A 13,493-nucleotide genomic window follows, 5' to 3' on the forward strand; every position below is an offset into this window, starting at 1 on the left:
AGACTGCCACCGGTACTGAGAACCAGAAGCCCAGATCCAGGCCGTCCTCAGGGCCTCTATAGCGCCCCCCGCGCACCGTTCAGTGCGAGACCCTATTGTTGCCATGTGTCCATTTCTGTGGTTTGTCGCCATTGTGGGAGTAATGTCTCTTGCCGAAGAAGCTGTGGAAGGTATTTCGCGGGGACGCATGCCCCCGCCCACCTTGGCCGCTGGCGCGAGGGCCCGTCGAGGCCGCTTGCGGCTTTAATTCTCCTTTCCAGGCAGGTTTTGTGTAAGAGTATTTCACTTACTTTAAGCATTTTTTCCCTCAATTATCTTAATAAGGTATTATAACTTGTTATTGAGATTTTATTACTGGTTATGAGTAAGTTCTGTCTTAAAATGAGAATTACCATAATTTCATCGGTGTTATATTAACCATGACAAGTTTGTCAAAGTCAGAATTTCTTATTTCAAGCATCTTATCCTTTCTTTTAATCTCCTAACACAAAACAGATGACTAAATGAAATGAATTGTTGTATTGTCAATCTGGCAACAAAAATAGGCTACAAAATGGATTGGTTCGTTGTTTTGATTTTGACTTATTTGGCGGTCTCAGTTGGTATAAACCAAGGCTTTGAACCGGTTTAAGGAACGAAAACGAAAACCGGGAACTTTTTCTATTTCACATGGAACAGAAACGAAACCAGAAACTTTATTATTTTTTATGTTCCGGAACAGAAACGCTTATTAAAAATAATGGTAAGCGGTTAATACTGGTTTTTATTTCGTTCCTCAAAGTTTCCGTAGCCTACAAATAAAAAAGTCATTCTTCTCCTGCGCAAGTTTCTATGACCCGCTGGGGTTCACTTCCTGTGTGACGTTCGCTGACTGAATGGAGAGAGCGGGAGGGTGGACTACTATCACGTCTCCACGTCTTGAATAAGAGGTAAATATTGCAGTCTATCGTTATTCAAAAACGTCAATTTCAAACACGATATCAATATATTTGTCCACGTTAATGAGAGGCTCATGAATATTAAATGACGTTAACCTCTGTTAGCCTATCAATGCATAGGGCCTGACTAGCCTTTGGTAACACACTAAACGAATTCTCTTTCATTTTTGGCACTTTTTCTGTTTGTGTAGATGGGAAGACATACTGAGAATCCAAATCGCCAACATTTGAAATAATAATTGTTTTGAATTATTTCTTGTCTTATTTAATGAAGGTTGTAATAGAATTAGCCTACATTTGGCTTAAGCTGGATGAGACAGAGACATAATTTTATAGACATTTGTTAAACAGCTGACAGGGAACGTAATTAACCGTTCCGGGAACGAAATTTTTTTTGTTCTAACCGGTTCGGGAACGTCTATTTAATGGTGGAACCCAAAACCGAAAACGTTAAAATTCCGTTTCTGTTCGGAACAAATTTGAACTCATTATTGATCAGGAGTTTAATGTACTTTGTTTAACTCCCCCCCCAAATCTGTCCCTCTGAGTTACATGATCGTTTCTGCTCCTCGGACCTGCCTGATCCATCCTGGTGCCCTGTGTCTGGTTGGAGTCTCATCGCATCACTCCTGTGGAGGGCGGCCCCATATGGACAGTTGGGGGTCACGCCTGGAGGACGCTCTGGGCTCTGGCAGTGGTGCTTTTGTGGCTGGGGACTGCAGTTGACTTGCTGACTTAAGGACTGCAGTTGACTTCCTGACTTTGGGACTGCGGTTGTCGTGAGCAGTTTTGCGCTCGGGTTTCCCTCGGTGGGGGGTTTAAAATTCTGGTTCAAAGCCCTGGTATAAACACTTACTTAAACAGAGCACACCAATATGCCCAGATGAAATAGTCAAACTGTTGGTTGGGGGACAAAGTATCCAGCATGTTAAAATGAGTAGTACAACTTTACTTGTTTTTAGTATAAATACACTAGTTTTAAGACATCTGTGGGGTTTCTAAAGCTAGATATATTTACTTGTTTTTAAAAATCTTGCCAAGTCAAATTTTCTTGTTCTGTTGGCAGATAATTTTGCTTATTTTAAGTAAAATATTCCTAATTTTATAACTTGTTTTTCTTGTTTTTGTAAACCGGGTTTTTGCAGTGTACGATTACTTGTTTATAATATATAGGGCCAACACTGCAAAAACCCGGCTTACAAAAACAAGAAAAAAAAGTAATAAAATTAGGAATATTTTACTTAAAATAAGCAAAATTATCTGCCAACAGAACAAGAAAATTTGACTTGGCAAGATTTTTAAAAACAAGTAAATATATCTAGCTTTAGAAACCCCACAGATGTCTTAAAACTAGTGTATTTATACTAAAAACAAGTAAAGTTGTACTACTCATTTTAACATGCTGGATACTTTGTCCCCCAACCAACAGTTTGACTATTTCATCTGGGCATACTGTAAGTGTTTAACTGAGACCGCCAAATAAATCAAAATCAAAACAACAAACCAATCCATTTTGTAGCCTATTTTTGTTGCCAGATTGACAATACAACAATTCATTTAATTTAGGGCCCGTTTACACGAGGACGCTGTCGGGTAAAAACGACTAAATATTTTATCGGAAGTGCCTTTCGTCTACACGGGGACGGCGTTTCCGAGGCTGAAAAACGGAAAAAATTGAAAACGCCTTCCAGAGTGGATAAGTTAAAAACAGCCCCCGTTGCATATCCGTCTAAACTACCCAATACGCGAAACTCTGCTCGGATCTGCTCACGTTGGGTACGCGTTTACGTCATACATATGTCATATACTGTACATGCCAGCCCGGGAAGTAAGAAAGTAAGTAAAAAAGTAAGAGCATGTCTGATTACATCGATCCAACGGACCTTCAAGCTGCTCTGGCAGCTTTAATAAACGTCCAGGAGTCCTTCGAACATCTATACCGAATCTGCACATATACCGTTAATGAACAGAGGTGGGTATGCAATTACCTTTATGAATTTTTGGATACACCGATTCATCGGAGGCGTGCAGACGAAGTTTTTCTTAACCTCACGAGTAGCCATAGGCAGAGTAGTCAAAGTTTTCGCGGCGCAGATGTGCAGATCAGACAAGACGGAAGACGTTGCGCATGCGTGCAGACATAGCGGAGGTCTTTCACAGCACCACCTAGCCGCCTGGCATGCACATCCAATTGAATTCCACACATTTATGCGTCACCGTATAGACGCAGATTTCCTCCTTGAAAACGGTCATGTAGACGCGGAAAAAAGTGAGAACGAAAACGGACTTTTGCGTTTTTGTTTCAGACCGTCCCCGTGAATAGTGGGCCTTAGTTATTTGTTTTGTGTTAGGAGATTAAAAGAAAGGATAAGATGCTTGAAATAAGAAATTCTGACTTTGACAAACTTGTCATGGTTGATATAACACCGATGAAATTATGGTAATTCTCATTTTAAGACAGAACTTACTCATAACCAGTAATAAAATCTCAATAACAAGTTATAATACCTTATTAAGATAATTGAGGGAAAAAATGCTTAAAGTAAGTGAAATACTCTTACACAAAACCTGCCTGGAAAGGAGAATTATCTTGGCAGACAAATAACAAGCATATTTTGCCTTGATTTAAGATATTTAATCTTGGTTAAATTTTACTTTTTGCAGTGAAATTCATACTTCGGAAGCCATTCAAGTTCACAACATTTGTCATTCACGTTTTCTGAACCAATCAGGGCACAAGACGATCTTGTACGTTTGAATCAGTTTCTAAAGAGTCTTTCATCATGACACGGCGACACGACACGAGGATTTTGGACAGGATTTTAACATCTTTCAGGATTGATCCCGGGTATTTCTCTTGTCTCAGATGCCGAGCCAATGCTGCCTGCATTACTTTAGGAGAATCCGGTTCGTAGTTTTCCCCATTTTCTTTCCAAACTTCTGCATAAAACTGCGATAGCACCTTGTCTAACTCACAGCATTCATACGCCACTAGAGAGTCGTTTATTTGTCTTTCTGCGGCCCGTTTCTGAAACACGGAAAGCCAAAAATTCGTACTTTTTTTGGTATTTTCATTTTCGCTTGCAGCTTTCAACTGGTTTATCAATTCTTCGTCAAATATAGTGAAACGTGGCATTGCTGAGTCAGCAGAGTCAGCCATTTTGTTGACAAAATTTGCTAATTTTTGTAACCGTAACCAAGCAACGAACTAGCCAATAGCATTTCATAAATACGGCCCCGTGTTAAGAAAAAAAGCCCTCCTTGATTGACCAATCAGAATTGAGTAATTTGGCCCTTTGTATTATAAAATCCAAAAACAAGCAGGTCAATGAATAATATTTTTATGAAGATACCCGTCATGTGAAAGAAATTACAGAATGAAAGAAAAACAAATAAAAGAAAGATATTTCTTTATTTTTGATGCTATTATTGATTTATTTTAGCATGATATTTTTAATTAATATATGCATTTTCACCACTGAAGGAGTCCCGAGCTTAAAAAAAAACATTGTTGCTGGAAACAGAAAACAGCTGAAAAGTTTCACAGATGTTGACAAACATGACATCGAGCATATAGATATGGTACGAACCTTAGTATTCTGCATGTCCAGGAAGTGCAAAAGAAACCAAAACATACAAATAATTACCAAAATGACACATTAATAACAATTAAAAAGTGTATAATAACTTAATTTCCACTAATCAACCCTAATTAACAGAGGAGGGAGAACATGACCCTATAACCTTTACGATAAAAGTCATTAACCCAAGAGTCAGAAGAGAAAAGAAGGACTGTAACAGTGTATGACTCGCACAAGATGGCGCCAGAGGCACTCACAGACGGCGACGTGGCGGCCGAGAGCAGAGGGAGGATCCCGCCGCAGGCAATGATGATGTTGTCCACCATCTGTGAGATGAGGTGAATTGTGTTGTGCACAAATATGATGTTCTCATTGCTGTTCACAAAGTCCATTACTGACTTGGTTGAGTGGCTGGATACAAGAGAGAGAGAGTGAGAAAGAGAGAGAGAGAGAGAGAGAGAGAGATGGAATAGCATGATCTCAAATACTGACCATAATTCATTTGTACCAATTCCAGATGCAAGAACATTCATTCATTTTGAAGCAATCAAGTCCAACACTCTTAAAAAAATCTAGAGTAGAAGTCCCTTAAAGTTTCTCTGTAGGAGCTACACAACAAGTCTACACAACTTATGGCGATTGCGCATGCGCATTCTGTGCTACGCACTTCCTGGTTCCTGAGTTGTTTGCGACGAGTCTTTTTTTCCGCGAGTGTTGGCGTTAATTACTAATCTTTTTAATTTTTTTTTCTACAGATAATTTTCCAGTATCCTCTTCATTTTTTGTACTGTCGCTTTCCTTTTTGTACTTTCCACTTTCGCTTACCTTTTTCCGCTTTTTTTCGCTCTCTCTTTTTTCAGAAGAACACCGAGACCGGAAGCTTTCTTATTCTTTCTCCTCCTGCGTAAAGACCATCAGCGGAGGCCATCCACATCGGATCTGCTTTAATATCAACAGATCTTCGATGAAGGTACGTGAATCTTTTCATCATGGCACACCTTCAGCCTGTTCAGTGTGCTGAGTGCAGGATGTTTACTCATTCTTCTTCCGTCACTAGCGATAGCTTTATTTGTGATAAGTGCAGATTAGTTAGCTCTCTGACGGAGATTATAGTTGTTAGGACTTGGACTGTTTTGAAAAAAAATGGCAGCTTTGACACGCTTCGGAGCGACCATGGACGCTCATGGACGTACGCTCACCAGCCAACGTGAGGCCCTTGCTCGCCACGAGGAACTACTTCAGCAAATTGGGAAAACCCTGGCACACCTGACATCTCTGCCTGCATCTCCTGCTCCTGATCCAGTTCCTGATCCAGCTCCCACTCCTGCTCCAGTGCCTCCTGCCATGCTGCCTTCTTCACCTCGCGAACCCAGCCTTCCTGCACCACAGAGGTATGACGGCAAGCACAGTGAGTGCCGAGAGTTCCTTACCCAGTGTCAACTCACCTTTGAGCTTCAGCCTACCACCTACACTACGGATCGCCGCAAGATTGCCTTTGTGATCACCTTATTAGCTGGTAAGGCGCGAGCCTGGGCTACTGCTATCTGGCAAAGACAGGGACCTGAGTGCTTTGATTTCCAGCTGTTTTCTGAAGAGATGCTTCGGGTCTTCGATCAGGCAGACATCAGTACCGACGCAGCCCGAAAGCTCATGTCCATCCGGCAAGGAGGAAGCGTCGCAGATTACGCCATCTCGTTCCGAACACTCGCAGCAGTAAGTGGATGGAACGAGACTGCCCTGGTGTCAGCCTTCCACCATGGTCTGTCTGACCCCATCAAGGACGGTCTGGCCTCTATTGGATGCCCAAGTGACCTCGAAACCCTCATCTCACATGCTATTTGTCTGGACAACAGGATGAGAGAACGCCACCAAGCCTTGAGCCCCCCCAGCCTCCCTACCTCTACCTGGAGACCGTCTACCTCCTTCAGTGACTGTCCAGAACCCATGCAAGTGGGTCGTACTCGCCTCTCCGCATCTGAGAGGGAGCGCAGAAGGAGGGACAAGTGCTACATCTACTGTGGCAAGCCTGGTCACTTCCGAGCATCATGTCCCGAACTCTTGGGAAAAGGACCGCCCCGTCCAGCCGAGGGAGGGTTGTGACGGGGCCTACCCTCTCTCCCGGACTCCCTGGCCAAGGAATCTACATCCCGGTCTCCATCTCCTGGGGTGAGTCTGTCCACTCTTGTCAAGCTTTGATAGACTCAGGGGCGGCTGGGAACTTTATGGATATTCACTTCGCCCAAAGCATCAATATTCCGACTGCACCTCTTGAAGTCCCACTGTCTGTGTCTGCCCTCGATGGCCAAGCGTTAGGTGATGGAAGAGTCACCCAAGTTACTTCTCCAGTCTTCCTCCAGTCTCAAGGTCACAAGGAAGAAATATCCCTGCACCTGATTCCTTCACCTGAGTTCCCAGTTATTCTAGGCCTTCCTTGGCTTACTCGCCACAACCCTCACATAGACTGGGTAACAAGCCAGGTTGTGGAATGGGGCCCTGCATGCCATGCCTCTTGTCTGCTCTCTAGCCCTCCTGTGTCTCCTGCCGAGCCCCCTGATCTCACCGAGTTATCTCAAGTTCCCACAGAGTACTGGGATCTCAAGGAGGTATTCAGCAAGAGCAGGGCCGCCGTTCTTCCTCCGCACCGGGCCTACGACTGTGCCATCGACTTGCTCCCTGGGACTACCCCTCCTCGTGGCAGACTGTTTTCCCTCTCTCAGCCAGAATGCAAGGCTATGGAGGAATACCTCAAAGACGCCCTGGTCTCTGGGTTCATTCGACCCTCCACCTCACCTGCTGGTGCCGGCTTCTTCTTTGTCGGCAAGAAGGATGGGGGGCTTCGACCATGTATTGACTACAGGGGCCTGAACAAGATCACTGTGCGCAACCGATATCCCCTTCCGCTGATGTCCACTGCTTTCGACCTGCTCCAAGGCGCCACTGTCTTCACCAAGTTGGACCTACGGAATGCATACCACCTCATCCGTATCCGACAGGGAGACGAGTGGAAGACTGCCTTTAACACCCCGTCTGGGCACTACGAATACCAGGTGATGCCCTTCGGACTCACCAACGCACCAGCTGTTTTTCAGGCCCTAATCAACGACGTCTTAAGGGACATGATTAACCTGTACGTCTTTGTCTACCTCGATGACATCCTTATCTTTTCCAAGACCGTGCAGGAGCACCGCCACCATGTCCGCCAGGTTCTCCAGAGGCTGCTACAGAACAATCTGTTCGCCAAGGCCCAGAAATGCGAATTTCATGTTCCCGAGGTCTCCTTTCTGAGATTTATTGTACGGACAGGCCAACTCCAAATGGACCCTGCCAAGACCCTGGCCGTCCGGGACTGGCCTACTCCCAAGTCCGTTAAGGAGGTTCAGCGGTTCTTAGGATTCACTAACTTCTACCGCAAGTTCATCAGGAACTTCAGTTCTGTGGCAGCACCCATGTCGGACCTCACCAAAGGGACAGGTGGATCTTATGGCTGGTCTCCTCAGGCAGAAAAGGCGTTCAAAGACCTCAAGGCCCGCTTCTGCACGGCACCCATTCTGGTCCTCCCGGACACCTCCCAACCATTCATCGTGGAGGTGGACGCCTCGGACAGTGGTGTCGGCGCGGTACTCTCTCAACGTTCGGAAGGAAAGCTGCACCCCTGCGCTTACTTCTCCCACCGCCTGAGTCCTGAGGAGTCCCGGTACGATGTGGGGGATCGAGAACTGCTAGCGGTCAAACTGGCCCTTGAGGAGTGGAGGCACTGGCTGGAGGGAGCGCAACATCCATTCCTGGTTTGGACTGACCACAAGAACCTGGAGTACCTCCAGCAAGCCAAGAGACTGAACCCTCGACAGGCTAGGTGGGCCCTGTTTTTCAGTCGGTTTGACTTCACCCTCTCGTACCGTCCCGGCTCCAAGAACACCAAACCTGACGCACTGTCCAGGCTGTTCTCTGCCACTAACAGGGAGAATGAAGTCGGGCCTATTATCCCGGTGTCCCGGATTGTGGCCCCTGTCCGCTGGGGTATTGAGGAGGCTGTTCGACGAGCCCAACGCCAGGACCCCGGTCCTGGGACGGGGCCACCGGGCCTCTTGTACGTCCCACATCAAGCCCGGGCCAAGGTTCTCCAGTGGGGTCACTCTTCCCCTCTCACCGCCCACCCGGGAGCTCGGAGGACCCTGGACTTCCTGAAAAGACGCTTCTGGTGGCCTAACATGGAGCAGGAAGTAAGGTCATTTGTCCTGTCCTGTGAGGTTTGCACCAGAACCAAGAACCCACGACAGCGTCCCCAGGGTCTCCTGCATCCTCTGACCATTCCCCGGCGTCCCTGGTCCCACGTGGCAGTCGACTTCATCACGGGTCTCCCTGAGTCACAAGGTAACATGGTCATTTTGGTCATTGTTGACAGATTCTCCAAGGCCTGCCGCTTCATACCTCTGTGCAAACTCCCCTCTGCTCTTGAAACAGCGAAACTTATATTTAATCATGTCTTCCGAGTCTTTGGTCTTCCACAGGACATTGTCTCAGACCGAGGGCCCCAGTTCTCCTCCCGAGTGTGGCACGGGTTCTGCAAGGTCATTGGAGCCACTGCCAGCCTCTCCTCTGGGTTTCACCCACAGTCCAATGGTCAGACGGAGAGGCTCAACCAGGACCTGGAAACCACCCTGCGAGGCCTGGCTATGGATAACCCGACATCGTGGAGCATCTGGCTGCCATGGGCAGAGTACGCCCACAACACCCTGCAGTCATCGGCCACCAAGCTGCCGCCATTCCAGTGCCAATTCGGGTTCCAGCCACCTCTGTTCCCGGACCAGGAGGAGGACGCGGGGGTGCCCTCGGTCAACCAATATGTGAGACGGTGTCGCAAGACCTGGAGCAAGGTCAGGAAGACCCTCATACAGACCTCCAGAACCAACCAGACTCAGGCCAACCGCCATAGAAGACCTGCACACACTTTCCGCCCTGGGCAGCGGGTTTGGCTGTCCACTAAGGACCTTCCGCTGCGGGTGGAGAACCGCAAGCTTGCTCCTCACTACATTGGCCCCTTCAAGGTGGTGCGCAGGGTGAACCCTGTCTCCTACCGGCTCCAGTTGCCCCGGACTCTGAGGATCAACCCCACTTTCCATGTTTCCCTGTTGCGGCCTGTACTGACGTCTACGTATGCCCCTGCCCCTAGGAACCCCCCACCCCCCCGCATCTTCCAGGGGCAAACTGTCTTCACTGTGCATCGCCTGCTTGACTCCCGCCGGGTCCGCGGCGGGTTGCAATATCTGGTGGACTGGGAGGGCTATGGTCCTGAGGAGCGCTGCTGGGTTCCTGCTCGGGATGTCCTGGATAAAGAACTGTGTCGGGACTTCCATTCGGCCCATCCGGATCGCCCTGGGAACGTCAGGAGACGCTCCTAGAGGGGGGGGTCCTGTTAGGACTTGGACTGTTTTGGCCTCTAGAGGCCGCTGTTATTTCCTTTTCGTGTCATATTTATTTTGGCCTCTAGAGGCTGCCACTGTTCCTGTGTTTTGTGTTTTTTTTTGTTAATTGCCTGTTAGTCCTAATTATCTTCACCTGTGTCCTTAATTAGTTTGTGTATTTATACCCCTGAGTTCAGTCCTCTTGTCACGGAGTCTTTGTGCTGTTATGTTTATCTCCAGTTTCCTTTGTACTGTGTTTTGTGGATCTTCTGAGCTTTTGCATTTTTGCCTTTTTCTTTTTGAATTATACTCTTTGTTTTTGTTTTTTTGTTTTGCCCTAGATTGTATATAGTGTACATAGTATAAATAAACCTTTTGTTACTTTTTCTACTTCCGCCTCACGCCTCTGCATTTGAGTCATTCCCCTGGTGGCCTAGTGGGGGTTTGCTGGATCATCACACCAACGAACCAGGTTCGAATCCCAGCAAAACCCTAACAATAGTGCTAGAAGCGCGTGTCCAGGCTTTAGAGAAGGTCAGTGAGAATGAGAACGGTGTAGTTTCTGTAAGGGAAAGTCTGGATGCCCTAGGTGGAGTTAGTAATCCCCCAACTCCGGCATTAGAGCCCTTACAGTGGGGCGAATGGGTGATGACTCGGTGGCATAAGCGTAGAGCCAAAGCTACTGCTGAGGCTCACCCACGGGGAAACCACTCCTCTCCGCATCACGTGTCAAACAGGTTTGCTCTCCTTAGTGATGCACCCGCTGAGAAATCTAAAAGAGCTCTGGTTATAGGGGACTCTATCATACGGCACGTGAAATTAGCTCAGCCTTGAGGGGCACCAGCAGCTTTAGTCAGGTGTATACCGGGAGCCAGGGTGCTGGACATAGCAGGTAATCTTAGGGTCCTAGGCAAGCACAGGTTCTCAAAGATAGTTATCCATGCAGGAGCTAATGATATACACTTTTGTCAGTCTGAGGTTACTAAGAGTAACTTTGTAGAGGTGTTTAAATTAGCAAAGGCGATGTCCGATGCTGTAGTATGCTCTGGCCCCATCCCAATGGTGATGTAGCTTACAGCAGGTTATGGTCGCTGAACTGCTGGCTGTCCAGGTGGTGCTCTGAAAACAGTGTGGGCTTTATAGATAATTGGGCTAATTTTGAGGGCACTGCTGGCCTGTTAGGGCGGGACGGTATCCATCCCACTCGGGAAGGTGCTGCTCTCATTTCTTGCAGCATAGGTCATAGTCTCAGAACAGGTCTAGTTAATTTCTGACAATCCAGAGCCAAGGCCAGGGAGCAGATGAACAGGCTAAACTGACTGTCTGCTAGCTGCACAGAGTCGTCACTCAAGGCCTCTGCATGCTCTTGCGACAAGGCTTTCGCAGATAGCTTTTTGCAGACAGTTGTAATTTATCGTTGAGCAGGGAGTAATAGGCGTACGTGATGTTATTCACCGCCACAACGCAAGGGGGCGCGAAGTCACGAAATCGCTAGGAGTAGTTGGTGGGTGTGGTTAGTGGAGTGTTTATCCTCCGGTTACTTATAATGACTAGAACTGGAGTCGTATAGATGTACGTACTTCCTCGATCAACCGCTCTTCGTGCTGCTCCATCTTCGCTCGTGTTTTTAAAAATGGCGGTCGTGAAAACAACACAAACCAGGAAAGTAGGGAAGCAGAAGTGCGTGTACAGCGGATGTAGAGTGGACCAATCAGAGCCCTCTTGTCTGCGACGCTGTCTGCGAGGCTGTCTGCGGTGGTCACAATTTTTGGGAGGTGCGCGCAGAGCGTCTGCGAAGGGGGGGGGGGCTTCACAGACGCCATCTGCGATGCCATCTGCGAGGACTGGGTTGTCAGCATAAATTGGCCTTCAGGGTCCACTACATCGAGACTGTGTCTGTTTCCCGAGCTCAACAAAAAGGTAGAAATATTCAGAGAGTTTGTTCCAGTAACCTAATCAATATAAAATTAGATCAGACTGACTGTACAGCTGCTGCCAGCACCTTTGATCTAAAGGTGGGGCTATTAAATATTAGATCTCTTACATCTAAAGCGCTAATGGTTAATGAACTCATTATTGATCAGGAGTTTAATGTACTTTAACTCCCCCCCCCAAATCTGTCCCTCTGAGGTACATGACCGCTTCTGCTCCTCGGACCTGCCTGATCCATCCTGGTGCCCTGTGTCTGGTTGGAGTCTCATCGCATCACTCCTGTGGAGGGCGGCCCCATATGGACAGTTGGGGGTCGCGCCTGGAGGACGCTCTGGCAGTGGTGCTTTTGTGGCTGGGGACTGCAGTTGACTTGCTGACTTAAGGACTGCAGTTGACTTGCTGACTTTGGGACTGCGGTTGTCGTGAACAGTTTTGCGCTCGGGTTTCCATCGGTGGGGGGTTTATAGCATCAACGAGGCTGACTTTATGTTAGGACTGTTATTGTTATAGTCATGTTGTCTGTTGTTCCCCGGATGGGGATGGGTTCCCTTTTGAGTCTGCTTCCTCTCGAGGTTTCTTCCTCATGTCGTCTGAGAGAGTTTTTCCTTGCCACCATCATCACAGGCGTGCTCGTTGAGGATAGATTAGGGATAAAATTAGCTCATATTTTAAGTCATTCAAATTCTGTAAAGCTGCTTTGCGACAATGTTTATTGTTAAAAGTGCTATACAAATAAACTTGACTTGACTTTACAACAGTGTTTTGTTGTATGAGAAAGCTTTTCAGAAGAAAACGACCCTTAATTATCCAATTAACCATTAAAGAACCCATGAAGAACCTGATTTTTTTTCTTCTTCATAGTTTCACGTACATATTAACTTGGCATGCATGCAATACAAACTCCAAATAATTGTTTCTTTTTATTATTATTAAAATTACCTCAAACCTGTCAACTGCCATTTTAAACTTAGCTGAACTGTATTAGTCGTTGGTACACTCTTAGAAAACAAAGACAACTCTTGAAGGGTTCTTGAAAGGTTTATTGAATAAACTAGCAGGTTACCCGGCGTTGCCCGGGTTTTGCAAAATTCTGGGTTGCACTGAGATTTCCATATCAAATTTGGTGAAGATCCATCGAGAAATGGTGATGTTAACCCAAGACAAACAAAAATCCAAACATCCACCACCCAAAGGCTGACCAGGGACACCCTGGGGCCCAAATATGGAATTTCTGAGTTCTGCCAAATTGTGGCCATCTCCTGTACCTACATGCCAAGTTTAGTGAAGATCTGTTGAGAGTTTGTGTTGATAAATGTAACGTGAAAGGCATTGAGGGAGGGGGTGGGTGGATGTTGTGCTCCCCCAGGGACCTCCCTGGGGCTGGTACATGAATTTTGTTTATATCTGCAAAATTCTGGGTCAATCCCCAGACCTACTTGCCAAATTTGGTGAAAATCTGTTGAGAAACGGCGATGTAAGATCAGGACAAACAAACAAACTTTGCCGCTTATTATATAGATAACTCCTTGGAACCATTTCTGACAGGGACACGCTGATGTAAAGCTCCACAATGGAGTTTTAAAGGTTCCCAAAGAACAGTTAAATTAATAATGTTGAAAGAAAATGCTTAAATGAGAAAC

General features: G+C 46.6%; 1 protein-coding gene across 1 annotated transcript in view; it reads right to left on the reverse strand.

Annotated features, from left to right (window-relative positions):
* nbeab (neurobeachin b) overlaps positions 1-13,493 on the reverse strand; it is a 793,085-nt gene that overhangs the window by 525,966 nt on the left and 253,626 nt on the right. The window contains exon 24 of the mRNA XM_060943557.1: positions 4,777-4,930. Within this exon, the coding sequence (XP_060799540.1) occupies positions 4,777-4,930 (154 nt within the window). The remainder of the gene's footprint in view (positions 1-4,776; positions 4,931-13,493) is intronic.

Source organism: Neoarius graeffei, chromosome 17 (assembly GCF_027579695.1).
Source record: "Neoarius graeffei isolate fNeoGra1 chromosome 17, fNeoGra1.pri, whole genome shotgun sequence".
Taxonomy (NCBI): domain Eukaryota; kingdom Metazoa; phylum Chordata; class Actinopteri; order Siluriformes; family Ariidae; genus Neoarius; species Neoarius graeffei.